Raw genomic sequence first — 25,718 nt, 5'->3', positions numbered from 1 at the left:
TTTGTCTAAAATCTTAAATTAATCAGAAATGAGCTGGGTCAGTTATACCATCTCCTGACATGTAATGCAGCAAAACAACCTCTGGTCCCTAAAGTCTTCTACTTTTGATAGATTTAAACAAACATTATTGATATCACCATGGTCACAACCATTACCTGTCAACTCCGTCTCCCGTATAGATTAAGATAGAATAGGACTTTTTGTTAAAATATGTTAATTTTAATTCGTTTTTATGGTCATAAAGCAACTGAGGAAAAACTAAATTGCTACTTTGTATACCACCTGAGTAAAGAAGAAAAATTTGCGATTTGTCAACTCCGTAAAACGTAAACTCAGATTTTTGTCTAACGTCAACCCTCGCCAGAGTGCTAAAAGATCTTATAGAATGGTTATGTTTTTGTTTAGGATTGTCAAATGAACCATTTTCCATATTTTACAAATGTTTGTATTGAACTTTTACTTTTAGAGGCAAGAACATGTCTGTTTTGAGTACCTATTGTCATCTCCGGAAGTCATTGTTAACCCCCTTAAGATATTTCTTTAGTAAATGTTCTGAAAAAATATGTTCATCACTGTTCTGCAATAATTGCTTAAACTATTGAAATATTTGCTGTGCTAGACATAAAGGATCATGTTTCCTTTATGACTCTTGTTTTATGTTCTGAATCTAGAAAAACATGCCAAAATGCTGATGAAATTAGCCCTGGAGAATTATATAGTGGTATAAAACAAAAAGTTTGATGATTTGTGTTACATGTGTAATTAATATAATGTTAGAATTGAACAATCAAGGCCTTTAAACAGTTGTTGGACAGTAAATGTAAAAACGAAATGCCTTTTATGGTGTCTAACGGAGTTTACATAAATCCAGTTAGTTGCATTTTATGATACATAAAAAAAGAGGAGGTGAGATAGCTGATACGTTGGTCTATAAAAATATATATTACAAATTTGGTTAATATTAAGAAAAACATGTGGGGAAAAAGTTGGGATTGCCCCGTCTTTCAAGAATCCCTGTAATTGATGATGGTGCTCCATCGCCCTACTACTAAGTGTTCCTATTGAGATGAAGACAGGGCAGAAAAAGAGAAGGAATGAGCCTGATCTCTATGTCTCATGTCTTATACACATAGAGAACGAGGAGATGGGAAACAGAGAAAGCAGGGAGAACAGGCAGATGTGGTGGTGTCGCTGTTGTTGCTAGAACAGTCTTCCCACCTTGTGGTAGCACAGTGAACTGTAGCTGCCTGCATGAGAGCGCGAGCAAGTGAGTTGGGAGAGAGCGACACAGAGAGAGATGGAATGAGAGTGTGAGAGAGAGAGAGAGAGAGAGAGAGAGAAAGAAAAGGTGAGAGAGAGATGGGGAGAGAGAGAGAAAGAGATAGAGAGAGAAAGAGAGACAGAGAGGGAGTTTAAACCAAGAGCTATGTTTTGGGACAAGCTAATCTGCCAGAGAGCAGTGTGAGGATCGGAGCGCATTGTGTGAGCGAGTGTGCGGGGGACAGATAAGGGAACAAGCCCGCCAGCCCGACTGCTTGTTTTAATGTGCTGACTCTGGGGAGATAAAAAAAATTGACTCTTCAGTTGTGTGCCGAGACCCTGGGCACAAGCTCCACATCCACCAGAGGTGTACCAAAGCAGGGGGAAAAGGGGACAAAAATCTGACACAAAAGAAATTATAGAGGATTTTTTCTCATTTTTTAATTGATTAATTTTTTCTTTCTTTTTTCCTGGGACTGACTCTCATTTCCAGTAGAAAGAGGGAGAAAATCACTGAAGGGGAACCCTTAGAAAATAAGAAAAGGACAAGAAAAAGCATTGACTACAAGATGTTCGAAATCAGCCGAACACTCAACGCTGCTTTGTTGAGCAATGAGGTAAAGAAAAATTGGCTTCGTTTTTTCTCACCTCCCCAGTGTATGTGCTGCCTACCATTCCGTCTTGTGTATTATTGTGTGTGTGCATTTCTGTGTAAAGTGTAAAGACACAGGGTTGATTAATGACCAGAGCTTAGCATATTAGCCAAGCTCGATGGATGCTAGTAGAAAAAGGATCACAACGCTTCTCACTCATTCTTGCTTGCAGTAACAAATGGAAGGCTAGGCGGCTGGCTGATTTATGTGACAATTGTTTTATTTCCCCTAATTTCCCCAAAGCAAGGTGGCTATCATTGCTAAGCTTGCTTGAGGAATCGCCCATCATGTGTGTGTGTGCGTATGTGTGTGCGCGTGTGGTTGGTGCCTGTGTGTCTGCATGTCTGTGTGTGATTGTGTGTGTGTATAGTGTACTGTGATTGCCCTCTGCCTCCTCTTCCTCTCTCCCCCTCACTCCCGCTGTCCTTTGCCATTCTGTTTCTGTCCTTCCTACTTTCCTGTTTCTGTTCTTCTTTCTTCTCCCTCTCCCGCTCTCTCTATCTGTGTGTGAGCGTGCACTCTGTGAGCAGCATCTCAAGATGATGGTGAGGTACCCCCAGCTCTCGGGACTAGCCACTGCTGACGGCTCCGTCCCTGAGAGGCTCTCGCCGCTATTTCCCAGGGATCTCCCATCCACCCAGATGGGGTCCAGGTCACTTTTGGTAAGAGGATAGACAGAAATATCTCCATCTCTTAAAACACAACAGGAGAAAAAATGATAGAGAGAGAGAGAGAGCGAAAGAGAGCGAAAGAGAGAGAGAGAGAGAGCAGTAAATAATAGATCAGTTTAGGAAGATGACTGTATCCCCAGGAATTGTATTAGCAGCTATTATTAACATGCTCATGTGTGTTCAATTACAACCGCCTACTCTGCCTTAACCCTCTGTCAATCAGTCCGTTATCTTGGGAGTAAGAGCGGCAGAGTGCATGTGAAGTGTGTATGAATTCAGTGTAGCAGGCTCACTGCATGCTTAGTTTGCCAATGCCTGCATCTTTATGTGCATTTTGTACGTGTGTGTGTGTGCTTATGGCTTATGTGTTGTATGTGCATGGAAATAATGTTACCTCAATATTTATAAACAATGTCTTTTTAAACTACATTTTAATCTGAAACAGAAAGTAAATTAGAATATGGAAAGTAGTATGTAATATGGCGTCAGGTAATAGTTTTTCTTTGAAAAGTGTGGGGTTGGGTACATTTACCATCTTGACACTCGTAACTGGAAGATGTGATGTGCGGCAACTGAGAAATACAGGGCTACTGCAATACACTGAAACCTTGCCATAATGATGAAATACTGTAAGATATGAATGTTACCATTAATACCTGATGCTCTGTATGGAGAGCATTTAGAGGTATGGATATAGTGTAGTTTATTTGTTTCACTTTTTACATAAGAGATTTGTTTAGACAGGATACTGATCTGATTTCATTATGTAATGCAGATAGTTGTTCTTGATGGCCATTATGTAAAGCAGGCAACTAAGTCAACCTGAAGTTAAACCATTAGGGACATTATCTTTGAGATAATTTATTCAAGTCTTCCTCCTCATTGTTAGAACTTGAGTCTCCAGTATGTGCTGTTTCTATGAAGAGTGTAGTTCAAGGGGAAGAGAGGCATGAGAAAAACTGCATTAAATTGACATGAAACTGTGGGTGTCTAATCTGTGATGGGCTCTCATTCGGCTTCCCTTCAAACAGGCTCAGCTTCCCACCCTAGAGCTTTCCAGAATATTTCAGAAATCGTTGTAATGCTGACAGCATTGAGGTCTTCTGTTGACTGTACACGATTGCAGAGGAAATGTTTGGTCATCTATGAAGACTTAATGTTCTTATTCACCTGGCAGAACCGTCTTAATCACTCATACAGACTATTCTCGCATAGGCTACACAGTCATGCCCACTAGCTGCCTGTGAAGAATCCTAGTGTTGTACTCCAGAGGAAATAGACTTAAATTGCTGATGACAAGCAGCTTGATGCTGTAATTTCTCTCTCACATAATAATAGTACCACACAGTGCCTTAATTTCTGCTGAAATTAAAATTGAATAGTAGATTGTAATAATGGGTAGTGAGAGGTTATGGCAAGTTATTAAATCAACTCTTTCAAGCCTTTTAATTGCAACACATAAAAAAGCATTTAGTGTTTGGGTGAGCTAAAGAACTTGATATGGATGTTTGTATGCATTTTCATTATATCTGATAATGATTATGCAGACCATTCTAAAGCTATGATTGGAATGCGCACAAACCAGGGAAAATGTTTTATCACCCTGTTTCTATGTGACCCTGAAAACCCACAAATACTATTCTACTTCCTGTTAAAATAAATGTGACTATATTAGTTGTATGTAAGTCAGAATATATGAGGCGTGACTGGGATTGTGATTACCCTGGTTAAAACAGACCATCGTTACAATGATTAATGGCACCTTCATTAAGCACAGCTAGATCATTTGCATACATTAGATACATGTGCTGGAATAATGTTGAGGCTTTGCTGTTGGAGAGCAGGATTATTTTATACTTTTGGTGGATGAGAGGCGTACTATTATAATACTAGAGACCAAAATGTTGAGTCCTAGATGTCTGAGACGTGTACGGTGTGAGAGCTGCATCATACCACTGTATGGTATGGCTGTGCTACAGTATGATATTATCACAACAGTAGGATTGACAAAATTGAAATGATGATCTATCTTAAATCAAAAGCCATAATAAAAAAACTATTATTTTACTGGTATGATACTGAACACCTTCAAGTATATTTAAAGGGAATCCAGTATAGCAAAGTGATGAAACAAAATACATCACTTGGTTGAACAAGATACATACTTAGCGAAATGGCTGCAGTCTTGAACAATGTCCCTGGAGTCCAGGCCGCCATTTGTCAGGCTGCACAGGACCTAGAGAACAGTGTGTTTGAAAGGATGTCGAACAACTTCTACTGAGTTCTCTATCAGAACCAAGTGTCTATTCTGCTCTGAATGCTGTTGCGAGCCTGTGATTACTGTCATCACACAGCTGTTGTTTTTCTTAGAATACGGTGCTTTGTTTGGTAACTCCATTCTTCGGTTCAACAAAGAAAGGTTAGATTTTACTTCAAACTCATTTGATGCATCATCAAAACAATCAGAAGCATTGGCAATGGCATATTGACACCCCCGAAATTGTAAGGGTCATCTCTATTGCACAACAATGATTAGCTCTTTCCATCTGCCGCTTCCATCACTTCCTCCTTCCCTGATTGCAGTGTGTCTCTGGATAATCTACCCCGGGAAATTAGTTCATTTATGCTCAACAACTCTGCCTTTGCTGACGCACAAACAGGTGCAGTATAAAGATAGGCACGTATCATCTCTGAGAGAGGCAGCGCACTGTGCCAAGGAGGTAGAATCAACAGCCTAACTGCGACACAAAATCATATCTTGGATACAAAGGCCATAGATTGATATTGATTAACTGACAGGAGCATCATTTTAGGATGTACTATCTATGAAGAATGAAATGATGAAGTAACCTGGATTTGTTGAACGGTGGATTTGGACCAATATTCAGTGAATTGATCTAAGATATCCCAATTCATAACATGCAAATATCAACATGAATCATTGAACTTTGAAAACATCAGTATGAGTAAGAATGAGCCAAGACTCATGAGGTACCAGAACCTTGCTCAATCATCAGTTTTTGGAGGATGGCACACAAAAGTGCTATTTATCATGCAGGTCAATCAGCGGTCACCTGCACACAGCTGCAAGAGAACAGCCCATCTCACACTGAGGTACAACTGTTAAATACATATAGGCTGTAGAAGCTCTTATCATAGATTATTGTAGTGTATGTCCACAAAAAGGGTGTTAGAGAATATGTTGAGGGGAAGATACTGTGCTACCTGAGTAGTTACTTGCTTACTACATCCTAATTACGCCCATAAAAAAACAATAGCTGTTGGGTGGCCTGTGTGGCATAGGATATGCTCTGTCAGCTTCTTGTAAAGAACCCAGTAAAGATCCAATGAATGCCAATTACCCTGACCATGTCAAGTCAGTGACATCATATTACAATTAATTTCAGATATCACACATTAAAAGGTGTGATTGTCTGTTGTGGGTTACAATTCATAGGCTAGTTTCTCAGCCACCCTGCGTGATTCTCTCGTTTCTGAGATGGGTGTGGTAGCTACTGCACTGTGTGTGCCTGCATGGAAGGCAGGGCCAGGAGGGCAGGCTGGCAGTGTCACACTAAGAGGGGGCCAGTGCTGCATGGGGGGGCCTGGTGAGCAGCAGCTGAGCCAGAGTCCCGCTGGGAGCCGTCACTGCTGAGTGGAGCAGGTGTCTCCAGCCAGGCAAAGAGCTTCCCTAAGCCAGAGGAGAAGAGAGGAGGCAGGGCCGGCCATGACTCTGTGTGCTCCGCAGAGGACAGGTGGCTCTCTCTCTCTCTCTCTCTCTCTCTCTCTCTCTCTCTCTCTCTCTCTCTCTCTCTCTCTCTCTCTCTCTCGCTCTCGCTCTCGCTCTCTTGCTCTCTCTTTCATTGCATACCAAGCCACCCTATTATGTATCATGTCTGCAAAGTGATCACATTAGCTAACATGCTAGCAGTGTTGCTGTCCATGGTGCTGAAGTACCAGATGGATATACAGTACAGTGCCTTCAGAAAGTATTCACACCCCTTGACTTTTTCCATATTTTGTTGTGTTACAGCCTCTCTGACCTACACACAATACCCTATAATGTCAAAGTGTAATTATGTTCATTATTTTTATTTTTACAAATGTTTTAAAAATACAAATATGAAATGTCTTGAGTCAAGAAGAATTCAACCCCTTTGTTATGACAAATGGTGTTTAACATGATTTTTGAATGACCTCATCTCTGTACCCCACACATACAATTATCTGTAAGGTCCCTCAGTCGAGCATTGAATTTCAAACACAGATTCAACCACAAACCCCAGGGAGTTTTTCCAATGCCTCGCAAAGAAGAGCACCTGAATACCCCTTTGAGGAAATCCAACACATCACTGAGTACCACTCTTCATATTTTCAAGCATGGTGGTGGCTGCATCATGTTATGGGTATGCTTGTCATCGGCCAGGACTAGGGAGTTATTTTTAGGATAAAAAGAAATGGAAGAGAGCTAAGCACAGGCAAAATCCTAGAGGAAAAACTGGTTCAGTCTGTTTTCCAACAGACACTGGGAGACTAATTCACCTTTCAGCAGCATAATAACCTAAAACACAAGGCCAAATATACACTGTAGTTGCTTACTAAGATGACATTGAATGTTCCTGAGTTGCCTAGTTACAGTTCTGATTTAAATTGGCTTGAACATCTACGGCAAGACTTGAAAATGGCTGTCTAGCACCTTGACAGTTTCAAGAATTTAAAAAATAATAATGTGCAAATATTATACAATCCAGGTGTGCAAAGCTCTTAGAGATTTACTCAGAAAACTCACAGCTGTAATCGCTGCCAAAGATGACTCTAACACGTATTGACTCAGGGCTGTGAATACTATTTCATTTTCAATACATTTTCAAAAATGTCAAAAAAACATGTTTCCACTTTGTCATTATGAGTTATTGTGTGTAGATGTGTTAGAAAAAAAACAACATATTTAATCCTTTTTGAATTCAGGCTATAACACAGCAAAATGTGGAATATGTCAAGGGGTATGAATACCTTCTGAAAGCACTGTACAAGGGGAGGTGGTTGTGATCCATAAAACATAGACACCCAAAAGAAAGACCTGAAGCATACACCCAGCTAAGGGTCAGCTTTCTGAATACACGTACCCCAACCTGGAAGTAACAGCCTGTGATTTCACCCATAGAGAGGCAAATGGCAAGGTTTCCGAGGAGAAGCCACTCACGTTGCTCCGTGTGTATATGTGACAGGGGTCTATTTATCGACTGAGAGTTGCATGTGATTGTGTTGCTGCAGAAAATGAACATCTGAACAGTGTAATTGGTGGACAGTGAAAGCTTTGTAGTAGAAATAAAAAGCTTTCGCTTGAAGACAGCAGTGCCAAGAAACGACTGCAGAGAAAACACAAAAGAATGTACATACAATTGTGATGATAGCTTGAAAACCATGACTTTTTGCCCGTTATGTAAGAGCGTTTAACAAGTGCTTTTTCCTCTTACAACCGCAAAGAGCACTTCTATTGTGTTGATTAAACCGGAATTTAATTTTAGAGACACATTTATATACTGTATCTTTACTGTGGCCATTGGTTTATATCCACAGTTATTTCACGGCTTATAACAGAGTAATTAGAAAAGGAATCATGTTGGAGGGAAAAAAACTGAACTATGTCGTGTCTTTATTGCCTGAGAGCGAGGTTTACTCTTGTTTGTGTACGTACAGTCATGAATGTTACTGTTAATTCGAGTGGAACGGTGAAAGGGCATTGAAGAAAACAGTCACAGCTTTATGCCATTTTCAGTCAACTGTTTCCATACACTCAGTTCCAGACATTACTAGGGAGGCATTACCCCCACTGACCAGTGTAGTTCTATTGTAATCTCTCTTAGCTGACTATGCTCAAAATAACAATAACAAAATAACAATAACAATGACCATTATGCTACAGTCAAGATCATCTATATATATATATATATATATATATATATATATATATATATATATATATATATATATATATATATATATATATATATATATATATAATAAATAATTATATTCAAATTGCTCATTGTGACGCACAAAAAAATATGACATAAAAAAGGGAGGTCAAATGGCTGCACCTGCTATTCAAGAGCCATCAGCATCGGACCGCCATCTTAAAAGAAGAGATTAGAGAGTGCTAAAGCTCACAGCTTACTGCCTTTTGGTAGGAAGTGACAAATGTGGCCAACACTTGAGCGACAGGCTGTGGCCGAATCGTGACATCTTGACGAACAACACTGTTTTCCAGAATTTGTAGTTTCTTAGCCGATGCCTTTTATTGATCTACTAATTGTTTGGGAGCTATAAAAGTGACGGCTGTTGTCATGAATAAATTATATGTGCCTGACATGAGTGCATTACTGAGGAAAACCTGCGAGGCCAGGCAATACTTCCTTAGAGACATAACGGTTCTCTTCACAGCCCTGGGAAAGCATCATCCCCAGTAGTTTTCCAAGCCATTAATAATGAATCCTTTCTAACAGCAGCATTCAGGTTTAGATGGCTAGGACATCAGTGACAAGACTAAAATAACCCAATTTAAAGCAGGAGAAAAGCATATTTACGTATGGTAATTATTCCTTAAGGTATCCTTCTTTGCTGCTCTCTCCATTCTTGATTTCTTTACTCTCCCAATCTCGTTCTATTTCCTCCTGAGGGTGCAGGGGGAGGGGGTAAAAAAAGAGAGATGGACAGAACACAGAACACTGAGTTCATTCCTTTTTGTAGCTACAGTGGTCAAGGGCAGGGAGAAACACAACATACTTTATTAATGCATTGCCTTATATCAAGCATAAGTCTATGCCTACCTAAACAGAAAATGTTACATTGATCAACAAAAATAAACAGCTAAAACGACACACAAGAGATAAAGCTATTCGCCAAGCATATATGCTGTTGAACTATAATATGGCAGAGTAGCATTGTGCACTCGCTTTCCTACTAGCATCTTAAGAAGGAGCAGTAAACCATGAAGTGACATTTAGAAAGATGAAATGTTCAGGGTTAGCATGTTAGGAGGGCTCTAGTGCTCTGAGGCAGGCTGGCAGCACAGCGAAGGGATGGGGCTAGTCAGGAGAATGCATCCCCTCTCTGAGGGGAGGTGCTGATTAAAGCCCCAGCCAGATGGACCGCAGCGGTCACCCTCAGAGCGTGGAGGTACCTCGACTGGGATCAAACACAGAGCAGGCCGCCCCACAGCCAACCACTACACCACCATGGCAGCACTCACCACTCATAGTGGCAACACAGACGCCAATAGCGACGAGGGGCAACACTGGTAATGACAAGGGGAGCAGGCAAAGTATTGTTGCGGTTGAATGTCATTTATCAAGTGGCAACACCTCTGTAATCCAAATGGACTGTAATCCAAAATCTCCTGCTGTGACTGAAACCCTCCGTGCCAGAATACATGTCAACCATGGAAACCCCTCTGTGCAATTTTACAGCTCTCTCATTTCTGTTAAAGGTTATGGGATCCTCAGTCCTTGCTCGCAAACAAAGGTAGTTATATGTACATATTCTTATTCTACCATGGTATTTGTTTAATTATACTTCAGATGTAGGCTCCCTTGCTGGGTTCAGTATTTACCGCTATTGAATTGTAATAACTGTCTTAATACTGCGTTTTGTGATAAAGGTGGCCATCTCTCCATACATACAGTATGTGGTTTTCTCCTGTCACATTATGCTCCATAGACAGGAATAGCTTACACAGTTAGATAAGCCATGCCACTTTTCAATTGCTCCATCTATATAAAATGGATTTGAGTTCAAGGGAATGACAAACGCCTGTGACAAATATAGCACAGCCTTGTCCTGAAGTCGCCATGAAGAATTAATGTCTTGTTGAGAAGTTTCTCTTAGGTGGTGACATGAGCATGAGTTGAAATGGCCGTGATTCATTTCCAATGACATGGAAAGATAGGTATTTACAGGAGAAATGTTTCTCCTGCAGTTTAAGGAGCTGAGTAAGGATTTGGCAGAATGCTTGTCAGTCATCTTAAACATCAAAGACAACAGAAGCCAGTCCCGAGGGACAACTACTGCTGTCCTCAGCTAAATGCAGATTTGTAATTGAAGCCTGATGTCTCGGAGTAAGCAATGCTGAGTTTGTCACTCTGTATCAAGACAAAAGGTCTGACACCAATTTGTTGATTGTTATGGGTAGAGAATGGACTTAAGCCAGAGAAGTGATGATAATCAATCTGAGTTGCATGGCCAGATGCTGCCAAAACTTCGATACAGGAAGTAAATGGATTGTTCAAGGGCAAATCAAAAAGAGCCAAATAAGCTCCTCCAAATAAGCTCCTGGGAAGACAAACCTGGGTGTCATAAAAAATAGTCTGTTTGTTTAGGGAGTCAGGGACATACTGTACTGGGATTTTTCCATGATAGGCTCAGTTCCATGGAAAGTGCATGATGAACATCATTTTTTGGAGGTCTCGCTTTCTCTGCCAGATCAGGCACAAATGGGCTATAAAGGCAAGCAGGGGATGACACTTCCAATCCGGTTAGTGCCCCTAATAGGAAATACAGAGGTGAGCTGGGAGAGGCGAGGCCTCTTGTTAACAAAGCTAAAATGATCCAACTACAGGCCCTGTGTGACATGCTAATCAATGGCTGTTGACCTTTCACTGACCTGGTTGTCTGGTGGTCATTAAAACAAACCATATTGTGAAAGTTACCATTTAATGACAGATAACTTTTTTATTGTTCTGTAAAATCAAAGAGAATTTCAGATAACTTAATACATATATTAATAAAAAATATATTAATCAGTGAAATTTAAAATATGGCACGGAGTAAAATACTGGCAGATGAGTCCATGAATGAATGTAACAAAATCTGAAAAATCTATATTGTGTTTATTCAAAATACATGTTCGCAGAAGATTACATGTATATTTATTGAGCGTGACAAATTAAAACTTCTTAAAATGTTAACAGTTTTTTACACACTTCACACATTTCAGGTGACACCAACACTTTGCTACCTTTAAATAAACGTGTGATTATTCAGAGTGAAACAAGAGAAGGGTGCGAATACACTGTGTCTAACAGTTAGATTGCTCTGACTTAGATCAAGTTGATTCTATAAGACTGTCTGCTGCATATCTAGTTTCATACTAGCTACATACAGAATAGATATTATCTTACAATGTTGTTACATCTAAGTGTAATATCAAATTTTGTATTTGTGTGTGTGTGTGCATGTGTGAGAGAGAAAGACACAGAGCGAGAGACCGTTCGAGAGAGAGAGAGAGAGAGAGAGAGAGAGAGAGAGAGAGAGAGAGAGAGAGAGAGAGAGAGAGAGAGAGAGAGAGAGAGATCACCCATCCAGTGTGTATGTGGGCAGTCGGCAGTGGAAATCCTTAAAATTCTTAGTTGAAATTCAAGTCAGCATTAAGGACGGGTCTCAATTTTCATCAGCAGAAAAAAACATTCACTGGATGTTAATCCGTGGAGCGCTTTTGAGAGGGAGGGGTTTGGGATGAGTAGGGAGGGCACGAGAGAGCAGGCGCAGGCCATGACAATTAGCCAGATTCTGGTGTCAGATTCTGGTAGCAGGCTTTCAGCAGAGGCAGGAGCCATGCCGGTGGGGCTCTATAATTGGGGCTACAGCAATCAGTGCGTCAGGTCATAGGAACTTCAGGAGGGTGGGTGAGAGAGAGTGTCAGGACCTATCCAGACAGAGACAATCAATGATATGGGCTTTACAATGCTGACTGCATCGTTGGCAATCCTCCTGGGTTAGAGCCAGTAAAGCTTTTCACTTGAAAAAGTTAAGAAATATACAAACAACTTTCATTAATATAGCTATCATAGTCTTTAGTCAAATACATTAGCCCATATAAGGCTAAAGCTAAATTCCAAATTATTTTTATGCAATATTTCACAAAATCCCCCAAAACACACACAGTGTGTACAGAGAGCCAAAGCACACGGAGGCAAACCTTCCTGCCCAGCAACTCCAGTGACTAGATCTGAAATCTCCCAGCAGGCAGCCAACCTCCCCATCTGACAACAAAAGGCAGGAGAGAGCCAAATGTCACACTGCTTTAAGACCCCATTCACTTTCATCACTTTCTATTCGTTAAAAGAATGTAGGAAAACAATTTGGTAAAAGAAAGCAAGTACAGAAGAGGATATGGATTTGCTCAAATGAAATCTCATTAAGGAAACTCTATTGAAGTAATTGAGGATGTTGCCCATAGATTAGAATCTTCTGCTTCCTGGAACTTTCCTTAACTGTGTACCTATTAATCCAATAGTTAAAGTTGACTGCACTCAAAAAGAAAAACGATTGTTATTCATCTGTGTTACGTTCTATTATTTACAGCCAAGAATTAAAAGCTGGTAATAAAAACATGGTACCGGGGAGAATATTAAAGTCAGTGAAGCAGAGAATTATTTCCCAAGCTTGCACAGAATGCAATGAATTCAAAAAAGGTCAAGTCAGAATAATAAAAGTGATAGAAAAAACAGGTCTGGTATTCATTGCAGGTTTCTAGACTAAGAAGCGTTGTACCAGAACGCACCCCAAACAAAAGGCAGTTGGTATCTGTTATTGTCCCTGGCAGTAAGGGGTGGAGGAAGATACCACACATTATTAATATAAATCCAGCAAACACATCCATTCGGGAAACACCCATGTCCTGTTGATTCCTAATTGAGGTTGGCGATGCTTTAGCCGTGGCTTTAACGCTCATTAGTATTTCAAGCACATTGCTGTGCATGGCTTTAATACTCAGTGAGGTGGAGGGGCCAGAGGTGTAGTGGAGAGATTGGAGAGCTTCAAAACTCAGTCTCTTGCTTTTTTTATTCAATGCATGCAACTGTGGGCAAATTCTGTGCCCTGTGAAAGCTGACCAATGCACTGGTCTCTTCTCATTGTCATTATGCTACTGTACATGTACAAATAGAAATACAGTCCAAACATATACCTTGCAGATATACTGCACTGAATGTAAAGCATGCATTCATTAAAAAAATACATACATTGTTACATCCGTACTATAGGCCCACTTTACATATTGAGAAATTAACAGCTGAGTCATTCCGAGCCAACGTCCACACCAAATAAACTCCTGAAAATGTTTGGGGCAAATTATGGATTAGTTTAACAGTGCTGCAGTGTTTTGTAGGCTGTCAAGAGCACTGTGGGACTTCCTATCAGTGCTCGTTCAGCTGGAGGTTAATGGACTTACTCAAGTTAGTCTGCCTGCCATGAGAGTCTCCTCCTAATTGAATAAAAACCAGCATGTGAACGAGAGGACCAGCTATATGTCTCTCTGTCTCTGATGTCTGGAATGAAACAATGTACTGTAATGACGCAGTGTTGAACAATGGATAAAATAGGCTTACTGCTGCTAGGCACATGCTGTAACAAAACAACCACAAAGCAAAGAGTAATATATTGTGTCATGACAACTAAGTCAATTAGAGTATGCAGGTGCTCGCTCTCCTTGTCGCAGGTGCTTGCTCTTCTTGTCTCTGTGAGTCTGGGGCCAGCTAGTGTATATCTGCTTCATATGTTATGGCCTCTCTGGTCACTGCTGCTCTCTCATACCCAAAGCTATTCTAATCAAAAAAGACTTACCCCAGGGGTATGTGGCTGCTAGGTTTCAAAATATATAAGGTATATGAGATACTGTAAAATATGCACTGTTGTTGCATCTAAAATACTGTATGAAAGATGCATTGTTATTTTAACATTGTGAAAGATCCTAACAATTGTTTTGAATTATTGCATTCTTCGAATCACACCTCTGTGTGTTGAAGGCAAAAATCGAATGCATTTATGGAGACAAAGGCAGCATTGTAGGTCAGCTGGCATTACTGATGTTTATGAGATGTGGCATGCCTTAGCTTGCGCAGGGTACAATTGAGAGGACTGCAGTAGTAGGCGTATAGGTATGGGATGCTATGCATCTCTTCCTATACAGGTACAAAGACCCCCCCCCCCCCAACAGAGCTCTACAAGCGCTGAAATGGGGTTTTGTCGGAGTATGGAGATGAGGGGCCCCGTGTTAATTATTTATGATGCTTGCGTGCAGCTGTCAAGGGGAGCACAGGTGATTGAAGCTCACAGAAAAGACAGGAGGGAGCGAGGTAGAGTGGAGAGATGGGTGATGAACATCATCACCAACATAAAAGGGCAGAGAGACTACTGCGCAATGTCACGAAGAGGAACAATTAAGCTACTTCTCTACACAATGATGATGGTGGTATGTCTCCATCCATGTAGACTACAATACCTTGTCACGCCGTATGTAGTAGTGCGAGTCGGTTATTGGTTATCTTGCTCTATGTTACAGTTGTCAATTATATTTGTCTTCGCTGTCGATGCTGTAGTGCATAATATCAATCGCACTTGACGTTGGTAGCATCGCCCCCCGTCGTTCCCTTGTCGCTCTAGCCCTCCTCCAACACTCTCATCCACTAGCGCACCACCCCTTCCTTGCTCTATCGCAGCCAATGAGATTCTACACCCGACAGACTGAATAACCCATAAATCGGTTGTAGGAAAAATAGCTGCTTGCACTAGCTGTTTCGTTTCAGTGAAGACTTATCCTTTTAGTTTTTTAGTTTTCTTTTTTGTGACCGTTTATTTCCTCCGACGATCCCGAAGAGAAACAACGAGATTTCCACCCACGGCTCTCAGCCTCCGACACGCGGCAAGCTCATTCATCCAGTCACACGCGCCTTATCTACCCGATTGTCCTTGGGACCACGCGCTCCCCGCACGAGTATCGACTCTTGATAGCAACTGATTTTATTTAACCACAGGAAGACTAAGCACCTGCATCTCCCCTTTCGCTTTATCCTGCTCAACCCTAAACAAGAATGGTCATGGTGAGTAGGGCACAATTTAGCCTATGCTAAGCGCATCTGTTTTATAGGCTCTGTCTAGCTTAGGTTATTAGTCGTCTACATTTTATAAACTGCTTTGTGACACCTCCGCAGGAGTAGCTTCTAGCCAGGTGATAAACTTCGGTTTGCGTTTTAATCCGTAGCGAGCTGTCCCATTTTTTGGCGCTTTGTTGTTCATAGTCGTGATGCTCCTGCAGGTGCGTCGGCACATCTGTGTGTGAAATGTACATTTTTGATGTGAGTATTTCATATCAGTAGCCTGTGTCTGATAATCCAAGCCCAGTTTAGTAATTAGTAAACATGTGTGGGTGATTTTGTGAATTTGTGATTATGTGGGTGAACTGCAAAATGAATTGCGTTTTGTAAATGATCTAGGTTTTAACTGGATTTTCCTTTGAATAAGCAAGATACATGCAACACATATGAGCATGTATGAATGTATATAACTAGTGTATATTTGCAGGCTTTAACATGCATGCAGTAATAGCACATTTATATACATAGTGCTGTTCAGGCATCCTGTAGTGCCTGAGGGTAGAATCCAGGGGCATAGGCACTGGGTGGGCCTGTGTGGAGTGCAGGCCCACCCACTGGGGAGGCAGGCCCACCCAATCAGATTGAGCAACAAAAAAATATCAATATATTTTTTGCACTACTTGTCAGTGTTCCCAGCAGGACATCATTTGTATTTTTAATCACAGTACTTGACTTGGGCAGGAACTGAGTCCCGGCACCTCAAATGTTCTTCTGCTTAAGTTCCTGCACCTCCTATAGAATATTAGCTCAAATGAATTGAGCAGCTTCTGCACCTAAATATAAAAGGTACCTTCACCTAAAATGAGTAACGGCATCTATACTGAACAGAAATATAAATGCAACATGTAAAGTGTTGGTCCCATGTTTCATCAGCTGAAATAAAATATCCCAGAAATGTTCCAAATGCACAAAAGTGTATTTCTCTCAAATTTTGTGCACAAATTTGTTTACATCCCTGTTAGTGAGCATTTCTCCTTTGCCAAGATAATCCATCTACCTGACCGGTGTGACTTATCAAGAAGCTGATTTAACTCATTCTGATTGGCAGGTCCTGGCTCCCAAGTGGGTGAGCCTATGCCCTCCCATGGCTGCACCCCTGCCCAGTCATGTGAAACACATAGATTTGGGCCTAATTTATTTATTTCAATTGACTGATTTCCTTATATGAACTGTAACTCAGTAAAATTGTTGAAATTGTTGCATGTTGTGTTTATATTTTTGTTCAGTATATTTCAGTCCAAGTCAAACACTGGCCTGAACATGCATACAACATCAGATAGAATTCATAGCAAGCAGTAGGTAGGAGGTGGGAAAAGCCAGCCGCACGAATGTGTTGGAGGAAACACCGTACACCCGGCGACCGTGTCAGCACACATTGCAACCGGCCCACCACAGGAGTCACTAGTGCATGATGGGACAAGAACATCCCTGCCGGCCAAACCCTTGCCTAACCCGGACGACGCTGGGACAAATGTGCGCCGCCCCATGGGTCTCCCAGTCGCAGCTGGCTGCGACAGAACCTGGACTCGAACCAGGATCTCTGGTGACACAGCGCCACTCGGGAGGCCCCTTGTTTTGCCTATTCAAACATTCAATTGAACAGTAACTGAATGCCTCGAATGCCTGTCTGCCTGCTTTATATAGCAAGCCGCAGGTGTAGGATCAAACCATTTTTGTGAATGAAGTGCTCTACCTATAAAACTGTGTGTATATTGACAATAATAGCTATCGCTGTGTAGGCTAGGCTACAGTGTGTAGGCTACTCACCGTTAGCTAGCTAAGACAGACTAGCCAGCTTGGCTAGCAAAAACTTAATGGCCAAACAAAGCTCTGTAAAAAAATCTCAAGAGACTGTGTATAGAAGAGGATGTTGGAGCATTTGCCACCAGTCCAGGGCCACCAGTCCCCCTCTATATCAGTCATTGCTGCTTGCTGCTGGTGATTCTCTGATCCACTCCATTCTGTATACTTCTGTCCCTTCTTTGGACACTGTGTTAACTAACCTCCAGACGAGCTTAAATGCCATACAACTCTCCTTCCGTGGCTTCCAACTGCTCTTAAATACAAGCAAAACTAAATGCATGCTCTTCAACCGATCGCTGCCTGCACCTGCCTGCCCGTCCAGCATCACTACTCTGGACGGTTCTGACTTAGAATATGTGGACAGCTACAAATACCTAGGTTTATGGTTAGACTGTAAACTCTCCTTCCAGACTCACATTAAGCATCTCCAATCCAAAATTAAATCTAGAATCTGCTTCCTATTTCGCAACAAAGCATCCTTCACTCATGCTGCCAAACATACCCAAGTAAAACTGACTATCCTACCGACCCTTGACTTCGGCGATGTCATTTACAAAATAGCCTCCAGCACTCTACTCAGCAAATTGGATGCAGTCTATGATAGTGCCATCTGTTTAGTCGCCAAAGCCCCATACACTACCCACCACTGTGACCTGCATGCTCTCGTTGGCTGGCCCTCGCTTCATAAGTCGTTGCTAGGTAAAGCCCCGCCTTATCTCAGCTCACTGGTCACCATAGCAGCACCCACCCGCAGCACGCGCTCCAGCAGGTATATTTTACTGGTCACACCCAAAGCCAATTCCTCCTTCGGCCACCTTTCCTTCCAGTTCTCTGCTGCCAATGACTGGAACGAACTGCAAAAATCACTGAAGCTGGACACTCATATCTCCCTCACTAGCTTTAAGCACCAGCTGTCAGAGCAGCTCACAGATCACTGCACCTGTACATAGCCAATCTGTAAATAACCCATCCAACTACCTCATCACCATACTGTTATTTTTTTCTTTTTTGCTCCTTTGCACCCCAGTACCGCTACTTGCACACTTATCTTCTGCACATCTATCACCCCAGTGTTTCATTTGCCATACTGTAATCATTTCGCCACTATGGACTATTTATTGCATCACTCCCCTTATCCTACCTCATTTGCACACATTGTATATAGACTTTCTCTATTGTATTATTGACTGTATGTTTGTTTATTCCATGTGTTGTTGTTTGTGTCGCACTGCTTTGCTTTATCTTGGCCAGGTCGCAGTTGTAAATGAGAACTTGTTCTCAACTAGCCTACCTGGTTAAATAAAAGTTAAATAAAAATAAATCAAATCAAATTAATTGCACTAATCTAATCGATGGCCTTAAAGACAGTTTCAGTACATTCAGAGACAATGATCAGCACTGCAACCCTGTTTTTATTTAACACTTTTAGAAATCATGAAAAACGCTTCTCCACTTCGACTCGCACTCCCTCCCACCCGCCGATGAGACGTCACCATCAGTCCAGTGGAAAAAACAACAACAAGTTATTTCAATTTATGCTCCGATGTACCTCACAAGTAATTGGCTACAACAACAGACCCATTGCCAGTGTTATCAGGTAGCCTCGCTTGAGACTCGCGTTTTAAAATATAAGGGACTACGTTATTTATAATAAGGGGTAGGACTACATTGAGAAAAACAGACCTCTCGTATTATATATGAAAATAGGAATATGCATGAAACAACAGTTATTTCCCGTCCTTTTTGGATTAATTGGAAATATAACTTTACCCTGTGTTGCCCGCCCATTCGCTATAGTCTGGCCCTATATTCTATGGATAATGTAGTTGATATCACACTATATATTGTAGGAGCACTTGATCTTCTCCACCCAGCAGAGGATTGCACTCGGCTTGCATTTGGACTCATAAAGTGATCTCGACTAAGACAGGTTGGTGACCAATGTTCTTGTCTATATAGGCTGTGGATGCCTATTGTGATCATTACTGTTATATTAGGGCATTATGTTCTAGTCTTATATTCTATTAATAAAATAAAATACAAAAATGGTTTATTTTGTGTAGGTCTATGTGAGTTTCATGTTAAATACACGAGTTGTGGATTTACGTAGGCCTACACGACTATTTGATCAATAATGCGAAATCACATGTTAGATGGTTTGTTTTGTGGAGTCAATTACAGTAGGGTATAGGGTAAGGGTATGCTTTTTTGATCATCTAATGATGATTTGAGTGCCCAAATTTTGTCTCGCCTAAATTTTTTCTGGTCCTGCCTTCAACGGAATCCTGCTTGCGCCACTGGCACAGTCACTCTTTGCACTCAATCAAGCAAAGATCTTAGCAGTGATTGATTGCTTTGTGGTTAGCATCTTAGCAGTGATTGCTTTGCTGGTATCAAAAAGCTTTTCTTTGTACCAAAAAGCTTTTCATTGCCAAGCGCTCCTTGAATCGACGAGGTTGCCAGAGTGAAGATGTTAACTTTGTGGAGGAGAGTGCTGGACAGACAGACACAGGAGCCAGTGAGAAAGCTGCAGCACACCCTTCCAGAGAGAGGGGAGCTCTGACCTCATAGATGAGGAGGAGACAGGGGAGGGGACTGCAGCCCAAAGCTCATGCTGAAGCCTTTTGCATTCTCACCCAGCGTCTCTGGAAGAAGGGAATGTCTGCTTTCACAAGCCGCCTACTGTCTGACCACCACTAAGAGAGAAAGAAAGAAAAAGAGAGCTCCAAGTCAGGGGGAAATTTGCTCAGGCGCTGGGGAGAGAAAACGTCTGCCGGCTCACAAATGGAGTGGAATGGGTTTAAAATGGTAAGGAGGCTGCAGCCTGCCAGCCGCTCATTGTGCCCTTGCATCCATCCGACAGCCTGCAGCAGTAGCAGTAGCACCATGCCTCACTCAGTGTGCCTTCCTTCCCTAACAGTTAATGGGGTGTTGTTCATCCAGTTTTGGGAAAAGGCGAAGGGTATCGGTTTGCACAAGTCTTAGATAACTGTTCATGTTACCTGCACACAGCAAATGTACAGTACATTGTGTGGTTTTAAGTATGATATTTTGCTTGCATTAAATCTCTTTATCATGTTGTGCATTGTAAATAGTAGATCATACTTGGTATATTTATGTATCTATACAAAGCATTATAGTGCACATTTTGTTTGGTTTTATCTTTGTAATGTTTGACAGTGTATGTGATGTAGGACTACAGTCGTGAGCTTGCATTTGTGAATTTGTAGTGTATCAGAGAAATAGAGTGTGTGTGTGTGTGTGTGTGTGTGTGTGTGTGTGTGTGTGTGTGTGTGTGTGTGTGTGTGTGTGTGTGTGTGTGTGTGTGTGTGTGTGTGTGTGTGTGTGTGTGTGTGTGTGTGTGTGTGTGTGAGTGGCTCTGTAATGCGCATGCCTGCACTGGTGTACATTTCCCTTCACTTGGACAGGTTTTCGCCTGTGTCTCCTCTGCTTCTGCCTTTGATGCTTCTGGTAGCGCTTGTCTGTGCTGCATGGTGGATGTGTTTGTTTGTGTGTCCATTGTTGACAAAAGGCTCAGAGTGACTGCCCCCCCAGGCTGTTCCTCAACTGGTTGAAGGCAGTGCCTGCCAGGGACTCAGTTTAATTCCCATCCATCCAAAACAACATGGCAGGGCTGACTAACCTTTTTAAACCTATCTTTCTGCATACACAAAGAGGCTGTCTTCCCTGATCTCTAAATTCCCGTATCCATATCAAACGTTCTCTTATTGTATGCTGTTAATAATAAGTTTCATAAAATGTTAAAATGGTATTATACTGACTTTAAATTGTTGTCCCTATCATAAAGGGAATTTGCCAGCTTCTGTATTAGCATCTTGAATGTGGGAAGCATTATTCATTTTTGGAAGTGAATATTTGATTGTTTGTGTGTGGGCTATGCATTCCCGTGCAATCAAAATGCTAATTGAAAAGAACACAATTCCCAACCATGGTGACAGTGATAGCATCCTGTCTCCCTAACTGTTCGCTGTAGCGTATTGATGGAGGGACATGCCAGTAACTCAGTGCTAAAGGAGGCGGAGGCGTTGAGAGGGAGAGAAGGAAGGATAGAGAGAGACAGGGGAGATATCCAGTGTTTATGGTGTGGAACTGAGCATGCTCCTCGTTGAGCAGCACCCCACTGTCTGTCACTGGGGCTCAAGCCCTGGGCAGTGTCACCACAGTCAGAGCTAGACTACTACTGTCCTCCAGCAGAGCTACAACACCCACGGTGCAGCACTGTTCAGCACCAAGCTTATATATCAATGCTAATAAGTCGAGTTGATCAGATTAATATGAAGTAGGGTTTTGTGAGCAGGTGGGTGGCATGGCACAGACGGGTATAGGCAGTGCTCAAATTGAGGGGGTATGCCTTGTTAGGGAGAAAAAAGTTTAAAAAGCGATATATAACGGCGCGTTAGGATAGAAACAGGCTGTACGTTCCACGAGAAAGACGCGACTCCGATGCACATTTTTTATTTGTCTCCATGGCATTATGAGGCTGAGTTACGACCTTCTAAAGAAAAGAAAAATGATACTTTGGAAGTGGTACGCGCCATTTGGAGGGTTCGGGGAGTGGAACATCAGCTATATGAAAGATACGACTTGGAAATGAGACAGCATACGAAGCTCAACAGGACTTTATTCTGAGTTAGGCAACCATCTCAATTAGTTCACGTGCCAAACAGGAATTTATAGACACATTCATGAACATCCAATTCTCATTCCTACAGAAGTTATCTAATGTGTGACTGACTCTGTTGCTATCAATTGAAAATATGTGTAACTAACATGATTAAATGACATATTTGACACATTTGTTAGTGAAATAACATTTGTGAAAATAGTCTAAGCTTTATTTTCCCTATTCATATTATATTAAATATAATATGTAATTATAATTAAATAGCCTACGCAAAAGATGTCATGAGTCATGTTACACTATGTAGAATTGCAGGAAATTAGCTTCAAAACAACAAACAATCTCTAGGGCCCTGAATTAAACAAAACCCACTTTTGGTAGTATATTTAACATATCTCAATGAACAATAATAAAAACAAATAGGCCTCCAACCTTGACCAACTCACATTTTCCACATATCTGTTGAACTTATTTTGTCTTTCACAATAGCTAATATAAGTCAGTAGAACAATTCTCATTCCTTACAATTGGCAAAAATACAGGGTAATAATTAGTGTGCTTTTGTCAGCAAGAACACTAATGTTATTCTCTGTATGTCTTCTATTATTCAATTTCTTCCGTTTTACCAGTGCAACTGCTTGTTTTATGTCTTGAACAGTGTTGTAAGTCACAAAAACGAGAAAATACTGTTGAAATGCATTAAGTATCTGGTTTTGTACTTTTAGTGCTTCAAACCAAGTCGTCAAGTTTTAAATGTTGTGATCTGTGATTTAATTTGATCTTAATTCCACCCTGCTCTTAGGCTTGCTTTTGCCGAAGCCCCCCCATACATAGCATACCCCTTGTTAACTTTGCTGACCTCCGATTGGGAGAACTGGGGTAGAGAGGTGAGAAAAGAGCTGTGGGGAGTGTGATCCTGAAGGTGGGAGAGTTTGCGCTTGACTGTACGGTGCTAACGCACACAGTGGCGTGTCAACAGGGCTATCAGATTCTGAGTGAGAGAGAGGGTAAAGAATATTTTATAAAATCAGGTTGTGTTCTCTTTGGTTAGGTGTCCATTGTTGTGAAGATAAGTCATTATAAAACTGACCTGTATTGCCTCAAGTTCAGTCAAAGATAGGATCTAGGCGAGGCAAGGTCCACCTGGAAGAAATAATGATTTATACCTTCATCAAGTCATGGTTGAAGGAGATATACGTGTGGGTGTTAGAAGAGTATTAAAGCTTGTAGAGGGTCAGCCGAACAACAGTGAAGATGATTTGTGGTGATTAAATTAGCTTCTCTTGCTCCGCCTTAGAATCTGTGCTCTTGAGAATACTGTACGACAATTAAACATGAACAGGCAAAGTTCAACTCGCTGAGTGCTGTTTCCATCTAAACAATCAGGTATTAAATATAATGGTTACCATTGTTACATGTGCAAAACAAATATTTGAAAGGATTACATGATAGTTACATGATAAACAGTAAATAACAAACTGCTAAACCATTTCAAATATCTGTGTTGTCATGGCTGTCTGTTAGTTAATGTATTTCTTTTCTCCTATGCTTTGCTGATGCAGTTGTTCATAGAGCTAAGATCCAGTAAAATTGACAAGTGTACAGATGTAGATGGACATTGCAAATTAGAGCCAGACCCCTTTTCTGCAGTCAAAGGACCAAATCGCCCTCTAGTGGCCTCATGGGTGGTATGTTATTCATATTTTTCATAATATCATAGTTAATCAACATAATTTTAAAACAACAGCCGAATTGCCGGTGTTTCTATGTCAAACGGTTTTTGTTATGTTTCAGTCTTCTGTGATGTATATTAAGTGTAATATTTGGATGCAAACTCCAAATGGAATACATTTCAACTCTATATCCGACATGGTACAGGTGTCTTCTTTTTTAAGACCATAACTGTGTGTGAGGTGGATACTTTTGTTTCAAAGTGGGCTGTTTAAGACTACCAATAAACACTCTATGTGACCATGATTTAGCCCACAGCAGTAAAAGGTTACTATTTGTCAAATTAAGAGAGGAGTGAGGCTGACTGAAACGGACAGTGGGATACTTCTCCGTTACTCCACAGGGCAGTTTATTTCTACCCATCTGTAGTCAATAAACGATATCAATGTTCAGTACCATGCCTATCATAGAAGCATCTAACCATTAATTACAGTAATATAACTGACCCCATGCCTCGCCCTTACATAGCAACTGAATCATACCGTAGAACCGTTGAATAGCCAGATGTGGACAAATCACCCATAAACGCCCTGCAGCTCTCCAATGTTTTGTGTGAGATGGTATGGTGTTGTTGCTGTTGACATGCTGAGGTGCCTCTGGGAGAGGACTTGGACTGAGTCTCCAGTCCCTGAGCAGCGTGGGTAATTAGTCACAGCTGTAGATGGACATTCACATGCAACTCCCTGCTGAAATGACACGCTCATGTTTGTGTCCACTCAATCGTCTCATGCTATCTATCTGCTGCCTGCCTGCTTCTGGTCAGGCGTAGTCACTAACATGGGAGTATCTGAATCAAAGTGACGGTTGTTGGATAATTGCATGTTTAGATGATTTACGCCCTGAAGGGGATCTATAATAAGTCAGTTGGAGTGAGATTTAAAGCACATAAGTCACATATATATGTTTGCAAGTAGAACATTAGCTTTGTAAAGTAGATTTGCATTTCTACTTCCAACTTATGCCATAAATGTGGCTTGTGTATAGCCTAGTGGTTAGGACGTTGGGCTAATAACCGGAAGGTTGCAAGTTCAAATCTCCGAGCTGGTTGTCATTCTGCCCCTGAACAGGCAGTTAACCCACTGTTCCCAGGCTGTCATTGAAAATAAGAATTTGTTCTTAACTGACTTGCCTAGTTAAATAAAGATTTTTTTAAAATAAAGTGTGTCCCTATAAATGTTTTGGCGTTATTAATAATACTAATGTAAAAGCAAAGAACACGCAAACATTTTTCTAGTGAATGTATTTACTCCTTTTCAACATACCTTAGCCTATACCCAAAACAGCCAGAAGTAATGAGCTAATGCCTATTTGAATAAGCCGCTCTGAACCATTGTCTCAATTATACGGCTTCGTTCTTAAAAATGCCTTTTGTTTGAAGACTAAACATACATGAATATCAAGAAAACGGTTTCTTAAAAAATGTAATAGGCTTCCACAGAGGCGAAGGAATTCAGCTGTGAGGGGAAATGCTTTAATAATACAAGCCTAATTCCTTTGGCGGAAATTCAAATTGCCACAGACAGACAATAATCAGCTGCAAATTCTTAGCGCACACAACCCGGTAGCAAACACGGGGTCATGTTCTTCTTTTTTTGCTCCTGCTTTTCTGAGTAAATATTCTAAAGGAAAATCAGGGAATATATATTCATATATCCTATCTACATCTCGGTTCATTCAAAGATGGAAGTAGAACCCCGACTTCCTTATTTCTACGGTTCTCTTTCTTCATCCTCCTCTGTATTCCGTGTGTTTTGGTATTCATACAGACATTTGGGTTTGAGTGGCAGTTCCTCCTGAGACTGTGCACAAACTGCACACTCCTCTGATCTACATTTTGCATCCCAGGAAAAGGAGAAAAGATAGAAGCAGCAGCAGGCTTGGTGTCTCTAGCAGTTGCTCTGTCTCATTGTTCAACATTGCCAAGTAAAGTGGCCTCGTACTGTGATGTTAAAGGATGTTTCAAGGTCATCCTTTCAACAGACCAGTAGAGGACAGAGCACCCACTGACAAGGGGTCATGACTGTGG

The 25,718-nt window shown here is 41.2% G+C and overlaps 1 protein-coding gene across 5 annotated transcripts in view; it reads left to right on the top strand.

The window, feature by feature from the left end:
* Positions 1-1,322: 1,322 nt before the first annotated feature.
* The window catches only part of LOC135556417 (ELAV-like protein 4), a 91,688-nt gene continuing 67,292 nt past the window's right edge, over positions 1,323-25,718 (top strand). For 2 of the 5 annotated variants that reach the window (XM_064989613.1, XM_064989612.1), the window contains exons 1-2: positions 1,323-1,877; positions 2,444-2,575. In XM_064989613.1, the coding sequence (XP_064845685.1) occupies positions 1,830-1,877; positions 2,444-2,575 (180 nt within the window). In that variant the 5' untranslated portion in view covers positions 1,323-1,829. Of the gene's footprint in view, positions 1,878-2,443; positions 2,576-15,048; positions 15,463-19,959; positions 20,128-25,718 lie in introns of those variants that run through there. The other 3 variants (XM_064989614.1, XM_064989616.1, XM_064989615.1) reach the window with 3 other exon arrangements.

This window comes from Oncorhynchus masou, chromosome 15 (assembly GCF_036934945.1).
Source record: "Oncorhynchus masou masou isolate Uvic2021 chromosome 15, UVic_Omas_1.1, whole genome shotgun sequence".
NCBI classification, from domain to species: Eukaryota; Metazoa; Chordata; class Actinopteri; order Salmoniformes; family Salmonidae; genus Oncorhynchus; species Oncorhynchus masou.
This window is presented reverse-complemented; position numbering and strand designations above follow the sequence as displayed.